The sequence below is a fragment of the Mytilus californianus genome, unplaced genomic scaffold, assembly GCF_021869535.1.
Source record: "Mytilus californianus isolate M0D057914Y unplaced genomic scaffold, xbMytCali1.0.p SCAF_11, whole genome shotgun sequence".
In the NCBI taxonomy this organism is placed as follows: domain Eukaryota; kingdom Metazoa; phylum Mollusca; class Bivalvia; order Mytilida; family Mytilidae; genus Mytilus; species Mytilus californianus.
This window is the reverse complement of record NW_026262593.1, coordinates 31,910,831-31,929,351: the sequence shown is the minus strand read 5'-3', so window position 1 is coordinate 31,929,351 and position 18,521 is coordinate 31,910,831. Positions and strand designations below refer to the sequence as shown.

Below are 18,521 nucleotides of genomic sequence, written 5' to 3'. Positions count from 1 at the left end.
GTTTGTACAACTTCCTAGGTCAAAGTTCAGGGTAAAAAACTTTGGTTTCAGTTGAAAACCCCATGTCCTATGGTAAAGATCGTGTCTGCTCTGTATCTTGAGAACCGTTAAAGTTTATACTTGACATGTATATTAACCAACACCAGAGGGTGTGTCATAATGTATGTACAACTTCCTAGGTCAAAGGTCAAGGTCAAAAACTTTGGTTTCAGTTGACAACCCCATGTCCTATGGTACAGATCATGTCTGCTCTATATCTTGAGAACCGTTATGATTTCAAAGTTTATACTTGACATGTATATTAACCAACACTAGAGGATGTGTCATAATCTATGTACAACTTCCTAGGCCAAATATAACACTTAAAATAAAAAACATAGAATAAAAGCACTCTCAGCACATAACGAGACTATGTAATAACTTAAAAAAGTGCTTCATATCAGCTTATCCATACAAATTTTTTACCACATGAAAACTGATGCTGATCATTGTTATTGTAATCCTTAACATTTGCTGAAGAATTCATCTTTATGTCTTTTTCCATCAATCCATACAAATGGCTTAGTTCTGTTCTCTTGTGAGTAATTATATGTGGAGATATTACTCCACCAGGACATGTTGTGTTATCACTCTGAAAGATAAAATAAACCAAGATAGGGAGATTGCAACACAGCAAATTTAAACCAATCAAATAATTCAATCTGATGTATTTTTGTTGAGCCTAGGACTACTGACGTATAGATTTCAACATGATAAAAATATTTACTGTACTTTAAAAATGGACTGTTTTATAGGTAAACACAAGAACTATTCAATCTAGTGAATACAGATACAGTACAAAGTTCCAACAATTTAAATGGCATAATTCTGGCTTGACAAGTAATGCGAAATAAGCTGTGTCTATTTCAAGAAGTTTTCTTTTTCTTTTATATTATATTTCTAAAATTAAGGGTAAAGTGCATCCGGTGTACTGTTTAATAGCACATGTAACCTGCTCTAAGAGATTCAACCACTAATATCTTTAATAGTCAAATAGTAACTTGTTATTTACAGCGGGGCCCACAGAGATGGCTCCCATCTCAATGATGTCTAGTTTTATTTGTAAAAAAACCTAAACTGTACGACTTTTAACCTTTGAATTCCCAGGAAAAATTAATTTTGATCGATGAAGGTCAGACTTCTGGTGATGTTATTTGATGATGAAGTGTTCATTTTATCTCCTCATAATTCTCATACAAAAAAAATTAATAATTTCATAATGTCCTTGCTGTTTTATTTCATTAAAATTAATTCTACAATTCCAAGTACATTAAATTTTGTAGCATTTTATTATGTAACTGTTTCCTTATACCGTTTATTACTATTATACTTCTTTAAGTGACATGTTTATGGCCCAATTAACACCTTTCATCATCGTTAGTCTGTTGATCATTTGATCACAGGTTAATTAATGTTAACACTTAATGCAAACACGTGTGCAAAAATTGAAATGTTTACTTCTCAATCGAGACAAATTGTAAGCATAGATGAATCAGCTTATTTCTGAAAGCAATTATTTTATTAAAAATTTAATGAATGTTGTCAATAATGAAAGACAGACAAGTAAGTGAAAATGAACACCTTCTTTTGCAATGTCCCACAAATCATTATAAAACAACATATGATTGTTTTCAAGAATCTTCGTTTCTGATGGCCTGAAATTCTTCACTCGTTTTTTCCTCAGAAAACTAAAATCAATGAATTTAAGAACCCATGAATATGTAACCTTTGCTCAAACAGGAAAATTGATACCCATGAATAAAACTACTTTCACAGAATGTGAAATATAACTCCGATGGTTTACCATCAATAAAATGCAAACCAAGGCTTCCAAAATGGTCATATATTCCGGACATTTGTATAATGTCCGGTAAAAGTCCGGCTGGGCAAAACATGAAACGGTCATCTACTTTTTAGTTTTCAGGGCTTTCTTAAGAGATGGTCATTTTAACATAATTCGCGATCTTTTTGACCCAACCTTTTGCCTTTAACAGCCACACATTTTCAGTCATAAAAGTGACATGATCATTAAGTACTATCAAAACAACCCCTACTTTAATACCTTCTCATTTTAATCAAGGCTAATTAGTTGTCGAACAGCTGAAATTCACCTGTTCAGGTGACAGGTAAACTATTTTGAACCGGACATTGATCGGTCTATTTAAAGTGCTAACTTTGTAAATCTTTGAGAAGAAAATACAGTTTTTATAAATGAATTGCTGGAAAGGAGAGGATAATTTAAGGATTTATTAAAGTGTTTATTTGCTTTGGTTCCAGTCGCAGTCAATTGCACTACAAACATGTTTCACATAATCAAAACTCATGAATCACAAAGATTTCTACTTGGTCTTGTGAAAAATTTATCTTTAGATACAATTTCTGTTGGAAAGAGCTACAATAGCTACAAACTAGTTTTCTATTTTCCCTACCAATACAACTGGATGTTTTCAGAGTTGTCTCCACTTATAACCAGTTTATCTATTCTAATTTTTAAAATTGTTCTGAACATTCCACAGATAGTAATTGAAATTTTATATATCACTCATGTTACTTGTTACTTTAAAATACAAAAAACATGATACTTTTTCACCAATTATGTAAATAAACAGGGATTTCTTTTCACTGATATTTTATTCTGGAAATAAGTTCAAATAATTCAAAACTGTTGAATGCACCCTTAAACTGACCCCTTGTGTAATTCAATATGACAACAATGCATAAGTATTCCAAAAATCTGAAATTTCAAGTCAACCAAGTTTGAGACAACGAGAGTTAACTGTACCTTGATATCTATGTTTGTTCATATCATTAATCAAACTCATCAAAATTCAACCTGTAGTTTGAATACCAAACATTTTTTTTTTTATTTATAGCTTAGCAACGGCTTATTGGAAGAAATACTTAGTGCTGCAGAAAGGACTTTTACACTGTATCCAGAATATGAAGAAATTTCCAGTCACATGTACCAGTATATATGCTCAGATACTTCTATGAATATGTTTAAAGGAGATGGTAACTCTCCAAGTGGTATTCTTTCACTAGAGGGAGCTGCACTCACTACAGCCAGAACTATGGAATGTTTACATTTGTTTGTAAGTGGATAAATCAGTAGTGTAAATTCAAAAATTGTTGTGATTTTTGAATAATGAACAAAAATTCTAAATTAATCATTGCGATATGAGGAAAATCTTCATACAGATACATGTATCCTATATCAGAATGCAAGTTCTTATTATTGTAATACTCACCCAATTACTTTATTCACATAAATAAAAAGCTTGCAATAATTTCTGAACTTACAGTATATATAAATAAAAACAGAATACATTAATGAGACACCCAACCATTGAAAAAAAAAAAACCAAACAAACACAAGACAAAATTAGTATTCAAAAGTGATGCCCACCAAACAGTATGCTGATTGAAAGAACCAAAGTATGAACAATGAAAACCTGTATTGTACTGAAAATGATGTTGATGTACAAGGATAACAATATGTAACATACCATATATGAAAGGTTCTAATATGTCAACTATGGGTTTTGCTCATTGTTGAAGGCTGTATGGTGACCTATACGACAATCATACCACATCATCCTATTTTTATATAGTTGACTTCCAAAGCAGTGTAAAGTTATTATCCAGATTCCAGTTTGGTGCGTAATTGTTATACTGTAAATTCATAAATTATTGCATGCATTTATTATTGCAATATTATGAAAATGGACAAAAATGCAAATTTAATTATTGTGAATTCTGGAAAATCTGCATACAGATAAATGAATCAGATATCAGAATGCAAGTTCATATTATTGTGATGCTCATCCAGTCTCATACTTCACAATAATAAAAATTTTGCATTAATTTCTGAATTTACAGTAGTTAATTAAATACTGTACTAATAAATGTGTATGGTTCTACTCAAAAACTCACTTGAGTTATCATCCAGGAACCCATTTGCTTTGAACAGTTTGGCAAAGGGAAAAGGGGTGACTATGTGCTACTATGGTAATGATACCTTTATTAATTAACTACAGTGTTAACATTGTTTTATATACCACAAGAGATAAACATTTTTTACCTTGAAGTGGAACTACATGTATCCAAATCTGAGTTCCCATTTATCATGTTTATAAGCTGCAATATCAAATGATCTGGTGCTGTTTCCAGGCATCTTCTACATTTTCTCATCTGATGAATTTTTCTACCCTTACCAGTCACTATAAAGTGTTACAGTTCATATTTAGATGCAACACATAAATAGTAATTGGAAAGGTACTGCCATTGCATGTTTAATGCAGAAAAAAATTATTTAAAAAAAAATGTAGGAGTTGAATATGATTGAAAATGATACAACTTTCCATAAGGCAACTGACCCAAGATTTGTCACCCTTCCACAATGCATATGCCTGGTTCGGGTTGAAAAATAAATGACAGTTTACAAAACATGAGAAGCGAAAGTAAACAGTAAAATTATCGGTTGTACCTGAGGTCGACAAGAAATTAACTTTGTGATAAACTACTCGTTGCCCAAACCTGAAATAATTCAATTGCCTGCTTACAAAATGCTTTTCAAATGAATGTGACTGTCTTCAGCCTGAAATGTATGCCACACTGAACGTTTCGGCATGTTTATGGTGAGTAAATGAAAACTGCGTCTTCTTAACGACTGTTTACTTTAAGTTTGTGTTTATCATGACTTTCGATCTAAAAACTAGAGACGTTCCGAAATCCTGTATTGGCCGGATCAGAACTCGGCCAATACAGAAAAAAATCAATATTGGCTGAGTTATTCTGTATTGGCCGAGTTGACACTTTTATATTGCATAGGCAGTTTTCATCATATTAAGTCCAATAACAGAGTAGTTAATTAATAAACTCATATATTTACATTGATCATAAAATGAAAACAAGAGGTCCATAGTGTAGACAAGTTATTTAGACTACCATAAATTTGCCATCAAGGAAAATTTGCTAACCAAAAAATCTGTTCTCTGTTATGTATAAGTAACTGTGCCATTCCTGATTTTTTTTTTCCAGGGGAAGTTACTCTATGTGTATCAAGATGACAGTCCAATAGTAATGGATGTCAAATGGATGTGTAAACTGTTGTCAACGGCAACCATGAACCAAGCCAACACAGGAATGTTTCCTCATGTTTCGGAGACAACTAATGTGGTACTGATAGATGATATGGAAAAGAAATCAACAGAACTCAAAATAGGGGAGGTAAGTCATTTTTAGTAGACCCTTTGTAACTCATTTCCAAAGAAAACATGCAATTTTAGCTAAAATATTGGTTCAAAATCACTTTTTAGAAACAGATAAATTATCCAGCATCTAAACATCCTTTTATTGTAAAAAGAACATTGGAAAAATCCATCATGGTTCTTTTTTGTCCTTACCGAATTTACTCCTTTGAGCTAGAAGTAGGGGCCATTTTAGGACCTTATTGAACCTACTCTTTAAAAAAGTTTAACCTGGAAACAAGGTTATGTCTTGTTAGATTTGATTGAACCTTTTTAGCATACTCTATGATTTTATAATGATAACCTGATAATGTGTGGATCTCCCCCATTATATTTGAATGGTTTTTAATGTGATCTGAATTGATTGATAACTGAAGTCTTTAGATGCCCATTGAGTCAATCCTTATATTTTGAAATTGTTTCTGTTTTCAGAAAAACTCTGTTGCCCTGTTAACCAAACTGGGACTAGGCATGGCACACAGGAATGCCTATGTACCTTACAGAAACTTAGAAAATGAACCGCCTGTATCCATGGTAATGTTATTAAAGAAATGTTAAAAGAACAAAACAAATATAAAAAAATTAAATAAAGGGGAAATGATCAAATTAAATGATAGAATATCTGCCATTCATTTTCAGCAATATTTGCATGATATGTTAAATAATATGATGATGGAGTTGTGTCCCTTTATAGTGTGATCTGTTTTATTTGAATTATCATAAAAAACAGGGACAGTGTTCTCTGCAGAACATTTCAATGATTATTCCTGAGAGTATCTGTGTCCCATAGAAGACTTTAGAATTTGTACACTTTCCCGAAAATTTCCTATGTCACAATGCTTATGTTATTAAGTCACAGTAAGAACCAATTGTTCTATGACATCGTTTACACTGATTGACCTCAGGTCAACTGGAATAACTCATTCATAACACATTCTGTTTTTATTCAAATTTTCTGTAAAACAGGATCCTCAACAGAACTTGTCCATGATAAATCCTTGGACTTATCATTTTAAGAATCAATGAGTCCAAGATGTTTTTGAAAATAAGTTTTAAAAGCATGTGTCATAAAAATTTGATCGAAAATAGTCATATAAATTTTACAAAATAATTGATAATTGTGTCATATTTCACTTTTGTATTTTTAGGACGAATATTTAGGCAAGGATTCAAAAGTTCAAGAGATTAGGTATCAGTTTAACCTGGTTCACAGTCTGTGTACAGATATTATGAACAAGATATTTTCGTGTACCTCCAATATCAGGAGACCGACCATTTTATGGAAGAATGGCATCATTATCTTAGAAAACCTCACTCAGATTGCTATTCAGCTGAAAAACTTGAAAGGTAGGTAGCTACTTCCTGATAACAGTAATTCCACACAGTTTTATCAATTCGCCTTTTAACCAGTTGTGTAGACTAATCTTTAGTGGTTTGTTTACTGTATTTACGGGAAAAAAGAAAAGAAAACAACAACATTTTTTTTTATTTCAGAATGACATAATCAATTAAGTGGCATTGAAGAATCAAAAAAAAAATTGTAGAGTTCCCATTGAATCCTTTGGGAAATTCAGTTACTTGGTTATAAGTATTTGAAGACCTATTGGTGGCCTTCGGCTGTTGTCTGCTCTATGGTCGGGTTGTTGTCTCTTTGACACATTCCCCATTTCCATTCTCAATTTTATACTTCTCAACCAAATCACAAATTTCAAAACTTTAGTCACCCCATTTGTAAGATTCATACATATTACTGTAAATCCTATCCTGCCCAATATTTAGTTATTGCTTTTAAATAATCTTTGGGATTTATATTGAATTCACCTCTTCTGTCTGTCTGTCTCTGTGTAAAACTATCCAAATATTCATATTTCCATAAATTTTGTAAGTGCTATTCCTTCTAAATAGTTAACTGTTTCTTTAGACTTCACCTAAATTTAGTACGATTCACTTATATAGTCAATATTCTTTATAGTTTAAAACCACTGATATAGAGGCCAGGCATGAAAACATACTAGAAAGTTGTTCATTTTCGTAAAAAGTAGGTTCTTCTGATTGGTGTAACTTTTAAAATCTTTAAAAAATTTAAGCTTACTTGGTGTGAAATAATAGCTGAAAATGTGTCGATAAGTTTCAATTCAGGTTGTATTGTTAATTTTACTCATGTATGCAAATTTCTGAGTGGTAGAAATTGTATGTGTAAATTGGAACCAATAGCTTGAAGGACCTGTTCCAACATCTTCTGGGAAGCAATTATCTCTTATTTTCAACTAAATATATGCAGAGTTTTAAAGTAGAAGATAAGCAAAGGATGCAGTTTTCATAGGATATAGCTGAGATCTTTATTGAACTTAAGGTGAAAACATAACAAATGCTTGAAATTGTAGAATTTAGCATTGAACGCAAGGGTCTAAAAATTTGTGGTTAAGGTATACTACCACCATTGATTTTCCCCTATTAGTCTTTGTTAAATTTGCACTCTTCACAAAATTTTGCAGAATTTTTCTTTGTTTCAAATAAAGAAATACTTGGCATCAGTAAAGTTTTATCCTGTCCAGTATTATAGACAAAATTTCACATAATGTTTCATTGCATATATAGAGAATATTATATGGCTTTTTCAATATCACATTTGTATCAACCCAAGACACCAATATAATCCCAAGAGCTCTGCTCGAGGGATTATATTGGTTGAGGGTTGATACGGTGTGTGATATTGAAAAAGCCATATCATATGCACTTTATTATATACATCAAGTTGATGTTTTTTCATGTAGGGTGATTAGGGGTTTGATAAAGCCTTTGCAACGGTGACTGATGTCGATGACTAGACGTCATACAAATTAAGGGTGTGATAAAGCCTTTGCAACAGTGACTGATGTCGATATCATCATGGATGGTTTACACAGCATGATTGTCATTAATTGTATTACACATACAATTTACATGTATTTACTACTAAGTATATAATAAAAGATAATAACCATTACTGGAAGTTAACCAATCAAATTTTTACCCTTTTTTATCCTGTGTACAAGCTTTAGTAATCATGTAACCTCAGGTTTCCAAAATATTCTATAGAAACACCAAATAAAAAAATAATGGTGCTTTAAAACACCCAAGATATATGTTTATGACTCAGAAATTTTTTACTGCAATGAAATGTAGGATTAATTTCCTTCAACTGTCAAATTCAAGGGATTATTTTTTTTCGACCCTTTTTCGTATGCAACCAAATGTGTACTATGATTTTGTGGTATTACACCTTAAAAGTCGTTTTGGTGAGATTTTTTGTTGGATTTTTCTGTTTGCTTGATTTTTTTTTCAGAAAAAGATCACATGAATTGCATATAATTTTTAAATATCATAGAGGCAGAATTATTTATGTAGTTTCAATGAAAAATTATCAATTAAGAAAATTCATAAATTAATGTTCTAACTCAAATTATATTGTATTTTGATGTATCTCATAGTGAAGACTTTTTTTACAGAAAGTCCCCATATAGAAGTTGTAGTGCAGACTTCCAATAGTCAGGCTGGTGATCTGAAAACCTTATTACCAAAAATCCTTCTACATCCTGCTAAAAAGATGAAATTAATTGTGGAGTATGTCCTAACGAATAGTGGAATTCCTTTCAAGGTAAAGCAGTCTTTTGGGTGATTTAAGTAAATTTAGGATTTTTTTTAAACAAATTGGCAGGAAAGGTATATTCATTTAAATTGTTCTTATCTGTGTCAATAACACGAAGAACATGTTTGAAGTGTATTAGGTAGATTGTATTTGTTCTGGCAGTACAAACAATTCTGTATCCAACTATATATAACACATCTCTGAAATTTCTGTAAAATCCTTGATCCTCCACTATTTGGAAATGTTGATCAAAACATCCAATATAAAAAGTATACAATTTTGGGACACTTATTGTTACTCACATTCTTCTGACATTATTTGCAAAGAAGTAGAAAGTGGCCTGTTGAAAAACATTAAAAATATTGGGCCATTATTAGCCTTTCATGAACCTACTCTTTTACTACTAAAGTTGAAATTGTGGTGTGTCTATGGTCATGTTATTAACTATTTGTAGTTTCTTTTACCCATGTTCAACTTTTATTTCTTGATATGCTGCATGCAGCATAACTCTTTTTTTTTTATTCAGTGTAACAATTTTAAATCTGCATTTTTCTCCTCTAGGTTGAAGTGAAAGAAAAGCTTAAAAACGTTCCAGAAGGTAGGAGATATGATATTACATACACAAAGTCATTATCTTTTGTTGAGAATATTGTTGACAGTTCTAATATGACAACCTATATAGTGTCAACCAGTATAATCACAGTATATTTAATTTTAGTGCAAACACATTCATATACAATATTGGCTGTTCCATATTACACCCACCTTATTTATACAACCAGATTAACTTAATTGGCTGCAGGAAAACCCAGATTTTGCTGTAAAATTTCATAAAACAAAAATTCCACAAAATGATGTTATTGTCTTTGGCAACTAAACAAGGTGATGTCATACGTATGCTTCTGGTGTCTGGTGTGAAAACTGGGCATTTTCAGACTTCTTGTACGCCTCAGAAAGTAATATAATTAGATAAAAAGAAAATTTTCAGGTGAAAAATGAAAGTTTTTTATATCATATTTTGGTGAATGAAAACAAATCTAAGGCTGCCATGAATTATTTCTTAATTATTGCCCATTGTTAGACAGATTGACAGTTATGTTTAAATCTACCTTAACACAAAGTTAAGATGGCTCATGCTGTTTCATATAATACAATATGCTGGGGGTTAAGGAATCATATAATAATTCAAAAGAGATGTCAAACATTTAGTAAAATATTTGCGTTGGCATTGGTGTCAACATTTAGGTTCAGTCCAGGGTTAAATTTGATTAAACATTTTTCAAATAACTGTGTCTAATCTTCATGGAATTGTATGAAATGTTGTCAGAAGCTTTTTTATGATTAAAAGACAGTATCCCAGAGTAAAATTTAGAAAATATTTCATTTGTGTGTATTTTACCAATCAATGGACCAAGTTTTTAGTAATCAACATGTACACTGACAGCAATAATCACAAGAGAGACACAGGGTTAATGGAACCCTATACAAATTTTTAATATTTATCAGTCACTTTTACATTTTCCTTAGTATACATTTTCAAATTTCTTTTATTTTGAATAGGTATCTGTGGATTCATTGATGGACATAGAATGTTTATCCATGACAGTGGTGCTGTGTTGTGCCAAAAGTGTGGAATGTCCAGCAGACAGAATGAGTTTATGATGGTTAGTAAAGCCTATCATGTTTTTATTGAAAGTTAAGGACTAATGCAAGAAACATATTGGCCTGGTCTGTAAATTTGTTCCATGCATAATAAGTATTTATGCATGTGCCATGGTGTTGTTAGTTTATTTTGGACTCATGAGTTTAAATGTCTCTTTGGTATTTTTTTCCTCTCTTTTTTAAAAATGAAACCAAATCTTATCAAAAAATGTATAATAATTAAAAGTCCATCGAGGGAACCAAAACTGTTCTGTTTACTTTTGGTAGAGACTCCTAAAGTGGATACCTTGGTATGCAGGGTTGCCAGTATAATATATTAATTTAGTATGATATGAAATATAATTTTTTACTTTTTATTTAAAGAACATAGAGACAAAAAATAATCAAAACTAATTATTGTTTGTTTTTCGCTTTATTTGATGTCTTGTCAGATTATATACTGACAAATATATATACTTAATATATGCTATCAAGTTTTTAGCTTGATTGTTCCTGATGAAGGTTAATCCAGAAAAGCACAGCAGATGCACAAAATTTATAAAGTGTAATTTTCATTACTATTATCTTTATATTTTGTTGCCTGGCAAAGAATCTGAAGTGACACATAGTGATCATATCTGTTGCCATGTGTCAATGTCTCACTTTCTTAACTCCTTGAAAACTGTAACCTGTTATTTAAATTTTTGATCTGAGTGACTTTTGTGGTTTCTTATACAAATTCACAGCCTTAACAATGTCTGCTTATATCAGTTTTTTAACCAGCAAATCAATGAAAATAGTTTATAGTCAGAATTCTACCAAACTTGCACAGATTCTATTACAGAAAATGAAATGCCTGTTATTTTAATTTTTTTAATCTAAGTTATTTTGGGATTTTAAATACCATAACATGGATTTTGTCATTTCTGCTTTTGGAGACAGCCAGCAACACACTTCTTCGCTGAAGTCTTGTTGGTTTTATCTGACCTGTGACAAAAAAGTCTATCTATTTGTAGGAATATCAGTGAGCCTCTAGTTGTGCATATAATGGCCATCAAAATTTGTTATATTTAAAAGTAACAAAATAAGGGGCAGGTATAATTGAATTATTTTTTGACAGGCAACGAGTTTTTTTTCCATGTACACAACTAAATTTTTCTATTATTCCACAGGAAATGAAGAAAAAGATGTTGATATCTGACTCAGTTCATCAAGTAGATACACCTACAGGTGGTGAAAAAGAAAAGATGATAGGAGAAAGTATTATCGATTCTGACATTGTATTTAAAGGTGTGGAATCTGGACAAAAATATCCTTTCATTGTTGTTCAGCCAAATCTACATCCTTTCCATCAACCGGACATCAGTTTTACTCCAGTGGACTTAAATAATGTAGAAGATGTTCTAATTGAACTCAGGTTTGTTGAAGTCTTTAAATTATGATCCTATTTTATGAGACCCATTTCAAGGGAGACTACTCCTCTTATGAGAGTGAATAGTCAAATTTAACTCTTCCCTCATAATATTGAAAGATTTCACAGTTCAAAAATAACAAATATGAAATTATCCTGTTTACATTATAAACTTGATAAATTTTATGTTATGTTATGTTATCCTTTTTGAGCATGTTTGTTTCAATAGAAAATAATACAACACATTTAGCTCATCAAAAGACAAACTTATTACACATGTTGTGATTTCACGGTTCACTGAACATGGAAATACAATAGTGGCAGCGGGCATCATGTCCTATAGATTCATATTCTTGTTTAAGTTTTATATTGTCAATTATAAACCATTATATGCGGGTCTGGACCAGGGCTTTCAAAAAATATTTGAGCCAGCCGGACCTTTTTTTTGTCTTATCCCGATTTTAATCCCTTAAGACTTAGTAACAGCAGGCAACCATAGTAATCAGTTGGGCATCATATGAATTATGATTGACACAAAAACGGTATTTGACTTGATTTTTAATATAAATTCGATGTTCTGGTGCTAACTGTTTAATTGACAGTGCGCCATTCGAAGTGTGCAACATCAGCGTATTAAAATCTGTATAAGAGACTTTATTTGTGCAAAATTATGCTGTCAATAACTTCACTTTCGTTTTTAAAAAGTACTTTTCCTATTAAGGGATGTTGACTTGACGATGGTAAAACACGGAGCAGAGATGGATACGTAAAATTTGTGTACGTTTACAAAGCACGATTGAGTTTAAGTAGCTCTTTTCGCTTTATTTCTACAGGAAAAGACTCGTAATGAACGTTAGATATAGGTATCAATGATATTTTTAGCATTTTTGAAAATTCGAATGCATAATTAAATCTCACACCTGCGCACATGCGCACAAGTGTACTAGTTCAAACAACGTGGTTCTGACAATTTTTCACTTAAAATCTTTATTACTACCTTTTTAAATTTCATCAAATCATACTTATATACGTTTTCTGGTAAACTGAATCTTGTTGATTAAATTAATTACATGCAAACCGCTGAAATTTAAGAAAAAAACTTTTAATACTAGACCGATCAATGTCCGGTACAAAATAGTTTACCTGTCGCCTGAACAGGTAAAATCAGCTGTCAGAGAACTAATTAACCTTGATTGTAATGAGAGGGTACTATAGTAGGGTTTGTGTTGATAGTAATTATAACTCATGTCACTTATATGACCGGAAATGTGTGGCTGTTTAAGGCAAAAGGTCGGGTCAAAAAGATCACATAAACTTCAATTTTTTTTCTGAACTATTTTAAAAAATTTCTGTTTCAGCCTTAAGCTTGGCACAACAAGTCATTTATATAATTTATCGGACTTGTCCAGAAAATATGACCGTTTTGGAACCCCTGGTCTGGAGTCTCTGGACAGCGGTTCTTCATTTATTTATTCTTTAACTTTTTATATAATTTTTATCTATTCTTTATATTTCAGCACCCCATTATTCTCCATTCTTTATATTTCAGCACCCCATTATTTTCCATTCTTTATATTTCAGCACCCCATTATTCTCCATTCTTTATATTTCAGCACCCCATTATTCTCCATTCTTTATATTTCAGCACCCCATTATTCTCCATTCTTTATATTTCAGCACCCCATTATTCCCCATTCTTTATATTTCAGCACCCCATTATTCTCTATTCTTTATACTTTAGCACCCTATTATTCTCCATTCTTTATATTTCAGCACCCCATTATTCTTTATACTTCAGCACCCCATTATTGCCCATTCTTTATATTTCAGCACCCCATTATTCCCCATTCTTTATATTTCAGCACCCCATTATTCCCTATTCTTTATATTTCAGCACCCCATTATTCTCTTTTCTTTATACTTAAGCACCCCATTATTCTCCATTCTTTATATTTCAGCACCCCATTATTCTTTATATTTCAGCACCCCATTATTCTCCATTCTTTATATTTCAGCACCCCATTATTCTCCGTTCTTTATATTTCAGCACCCCATTATTCTCCATTCTTTATATTTCAGCACCCCATTATTCTCCGTTTTTTATATTTCAGCACCCCATTATTCTTTATATTTCAGCACCCCATTATTCTCCATTCTTTATATTTCAGCACCCCATTATTCTCCATTCTTTATATTTCAGCACCCCATTATTCCCTATTCTTTATATTTCAGCACCCCATTATTCTCCATTCTTTATATTTCAGCACCCCATTATTCTCCATTCTTTATATTTCAGCACCCCATTATTCTCCATTCTTTATATTTCAGCACCCCATTATTCCCCATTCTTTATATTTCAGCACCCCATTATTCCCCATTCTTAATATTTCAGCATCCCATTATTCTCTATTCTTTATACTTTAGCACCCCATTATTCTCCATTCTTTATATTTCAGCACCCCATTATTCTTTATATTTCAGCACCCCATTATTCTCCATTCTTTATATTTCAGCACCCCATTATTCTCCGTTCTTTATATTTCAGCACCCCATTATTCTCCGTTCTTTATATTTCAGCACCCCATTATTCTCCGTTCTGTATATTTCAGCACCCCATTATTCTCCATTCTTTATATTTCAGCACCCCATTATTCTCCATTCTTTATATTTCAGCACCCCATTATTCTCCATTCTTTATATTTCAACACCCCATTATTCTCCATTCTTTATATTTCAGCACCCCATTATTCTCCATTCTTTATATTTCAGCACCCCATTATTCTCTATTCTTTATACTTTAGCACCCCATTAGTCTCCATTCTTTATATTTCAGCACCCCATTATTCTTTATATTTCAGCACCCCATTATTCTCCATTCTTTATATTTCAGCACCCCATTATTCTCCGTTCTTTATATTTCAGCACCCCATTATTCTCCGTTCTTTATATTTCAGCACCCCATTATTCTCTATTCTTTATATTTCAGCACCCCATTATTCTCCGTTCTTTATATTTCAGCACCCCATTATTCTCCATTCTGTATATTTCAGCACCCCATTATTCTCCATTCTGTATATTTCAGCACCCCATTATTCTCCATTCTGTATATTTCAGCACCCCATTATTCTCCATTCTTTATATTTTTGCCCTGTATTCTGAACTATTTGCTAATTAATCACTATTCTGAAAAACCTCATCAACACCCTCTTATATATATATATATATATATATGGATTTGGCTTGTTTCAGAACATCGGTTCAGAAAGGTACAGTACTGTCATACTCCTTCAAAACAGGCCAAGTTAAAAATCCAGAAGATTCAAAAGTGCAACAAGTTTACAAGAAAGACCCACTTGGAAAGACTGTTAACTTTGCAATGTCACCATGGCCAACCACAGAAAAAAGCAATATGTTTTGTAAACTGAAATTGACAATAAATGGTGAAGCTCAGATCGAATTGAAGCTGCCGACAAAGTTGTATATACCAGTATTAGTTTACCATGGTGTTAAGTCAGCTGGCATAAAGTCTGTTATCATGGTTCATGGACATACGGTGAGGTTTATTAGATCTACATAGTCCTTCAACTTTATTTAGAAGATGAATGTATACTCATGTTTGTATGTATGTACTGGTAGATTCCTCCGTTATTTGGAGCAACCCTGGAGACCTGTGAGGGTACAGTGGAAATCGTGTACACTCCTTATCGGGATTAATGGAGATGTGTCACTAACATATTTACAACAATATTTACAAGGACAATCCCCACCCCAATACAAAGAGATTGCTAGGACACCGGAAAGTCTGTTATTATTATGTTAAAACTTCAGGGCTTGTTAATTCTTGAAGAGATTTGCAGTAACAAAGAGTAAAATCTATTTGCAGACTAAATTGTGGTTTTCCAAAATGAAAATAAACCAAATGATGATAAAGATTAATATAATGTATAAATCTATTGTTAAATATCTGCAATCAAGAAATAATTTACAAACTGACTCAATCCAAAGTAGGATAATCTTCCTTGTGCGAAGCTATGATTCCTTAGTCTGGGTTAAGGATTTTTAATTTTTTTAAGGAATGCCAATTTTTCAGGGATTTATTGGTACATGTATAGGTAAACTTCGAATGAGTAAGTTCACATAGGCTTAAATTTTGTCCTAAGATTTTGATGTTTTTTTAATCAGGTCAAAATACTACAAATTTCAAATAGAAATTGTTGTGATATAACTTTTTATACAAAATAACTTCTTTTTGGCACATTATATATTTAAAATGATGAAGAAATGACCTCTCAAGTATGCATTATTTGTGTTGTAAGGTCAATTTTGGTCTAATTTCAATAATTCTTAACAGATTTTAACATAATTACTTTCGCATCCAACTCTGAACCAGAAAGTTTTTGTGTCTAGGGATTCAATATCATCATTGGCAACTTTTGGCAACCTAGGTTGCGGCCAAGGGTTTCCTCAAGCTTTTAGGTCTGAAAAATGCACTAAATCATCATTTTTTGACAATATTTCCAAAATGTGCTGACATTGAAGCCTAGAATGTACTCTTATGAAGAGATATGCTTAACTAGAACAGGATCGCTTATTTAACTGTTTAAGATACAGTCTAGAACCCGGGTCTAGAACAGCATCTATTTTATACGGTCTAGAACAGGGTATACATTTTCAGAGCGTGTCTAGAACAGGGTATATTTTTCAATGTTTTCTGGTTAGAACAGGGTATGATTTGGCAAGTTTTGTCGGCACAGTTATACCCGAAATATAGTCAGTAACCCCCCCGGGAGTTTACCTTAATCCAAGAAAATTGGTATTCAACTCTGGTTTTGCCCTATTGTTGGTATTTAATCTCAGTAATTTCAACCTATTATCTTATTTAAAGTTATGGATTATTGCAAAGACAATATATCTGTAGAATATTTGTAGGTCCCCTGTTAAAATGGTCACACTATAGCTAGTTTTAAATGGAATTTCTTTCAACAAATACTATAATTTGCAATAATGTAAAAGAAGATAAAAATGCAAATGATAAGAAGCAAAATTCAAATTCAAATAACAACAATCAAATGTTAATTCAAATGATAACAGGCAAAATGTAAATGTAAATAATAACAGGCAAAATGTAAATGTAAATTATAACAATGGAAATTTAATTCAAATGATAACCAATCAAAATGTAAATGCAAATAATTGCAGGCAAAAGGTAAATGTAAATGACAACAGGCAAAATGTAAATCAAATGATAACAATCTAAATGTAAATGTAAATGATAACAATCAAGATGTAATTTCAAATGATTATAGGCAAAATATGAATTCAAATAATAACAGGCAAAGTGTAAATTCAAATGATAACAGACAAAAACGTTAATTCAAATGCAAATAATAACAGGCAAAATGTAAATGTAAATGATAACAATCAAAATGTAAATGTAAATGATAACAATCAAAATGTAAATACAAATAATAACAATCAAAATGTAAATGTAAATAATAGCAGGCAACTTGTAAATGTAAATTATCACAGGCAAAATGTAAATGATAACAATCAAAATGTAAATGTAAATAATAACAGGCAACTTGTAAATGTAAATTATCATAGGCAAAATGTAAATGTAAATGATAACAATTAAAATGTAGATACAAATGATAACAATCATAATGTAAATGCAAATAATAACAAGCAAAATGTAAATGTAAGTGATAACAATCAAAATGTAAAAACAAATAATAGCAATCAAATGTAAATGATAACAATCAATATGTAAATGATAACAATCAAAATGTAAATGTAAATGATAACTGGCAACATGTAAATTCAAATGATAACAAGCAAAAGAGACCAAACCAATAAAGTAAAAGGTGGAATCTGAAAGTTGTTATTAGAAAGAATATAAAGACAATTTAAAAGCAAGAAAACAAGGTTACCATACCAACACATACAGATGTTAATAGACTGTAGCAGAGTTCGCGAAAACTTTTTTTGACTTGTCAGTCATGGGACTGACAAAGCAAGATTATATGTCAGTCCTTCAAAATTTTTGCTGGTCCTACAAAATCTGTCAATTTTATCCTGAAATAAAATTAATAATGTATTTATTCGTTCCTGTTCATATTGCTTCCTTTTTATGTTTGGCTTCATCGGAAGGTTCCACTGCCGATCGTTTACAGGGACGGCTCCATGAACAAATTTGATAGGCCACATGTAGCTGGCCTCCTTGGTTTGTTTATAATAAAATTTGGAAACTAGTACCGGATTTAGCCGCGGGTTCATCTGATGACCTATGTAAAAATGTGCCGACATAGGCACTGCAACCGCTGTTTTTGCATCGGTCATCAGGACCGCAGCTAGCAATCAAAATACCGATCCAAGCCTCATTTGGGGATCATGACCAACAGGACCGACGATTTTCGCAAACTCTGCGGCAGTCACAAAACTTATAGAACTGGCTACATGAGTTGCCAAAGTCAAAATATCATGAAAATCTTTTTAAATAACAAAACATAGTGGTAATTAAGTCTCCCAAACGAAGTTTGGAAGACTTATTGTT

At 31.8% G+C, this 18,521-nt stretch overlaps 1 protein-coding gene across 3 annotated transcripts in view; it reads left to right on the top strand.

The window, feature by feature from the left end:
* The window catches only part of LOC127719904 (uncharacterized), a 154,793-nt gene that overhangs the window by 30,417 nt on the left and 105,855 nt on the right, over positions 1-18,521 (top strand). For all 3 annotated transcript variants that reach the window (XM_052226258.1, XM_052226259.1, XM_052226257.1), the window contains exons 13-21: positions 2,913-3,131; positions 5,080-5,268; positions 5,721-5,822; positions 6,437-6,635; positions 8,777-8,925; positions 9,478-9,514; positions 10,477-10,580; positions 11,730-11,974; positions 15,218-15,521. In XM_052226258.1, the coding sequence (XP_052082218.1) occupies positions 2,913-3,131; positions 5,080-5,268; positions 5,721-5,822; positions 6,437-6,635; positions 8,777-8,925; positions 9,478-9,514; positions 10,477-10,580; positions 11,730-11,974; positions 15,218-15,521 (1,548 nt within the window). The remainder of the gene's footprint in view (positions 1-2,912; positions 3,132-5,079; positions 5,269-5,720; positions 5,823-6,436; positions 6,636-8,776; positions 8,926-9,477; positions 9,515-10,476; positions 10,581-11,729; positions 11,975-15,217; positions 15,522-18,521) is intronic.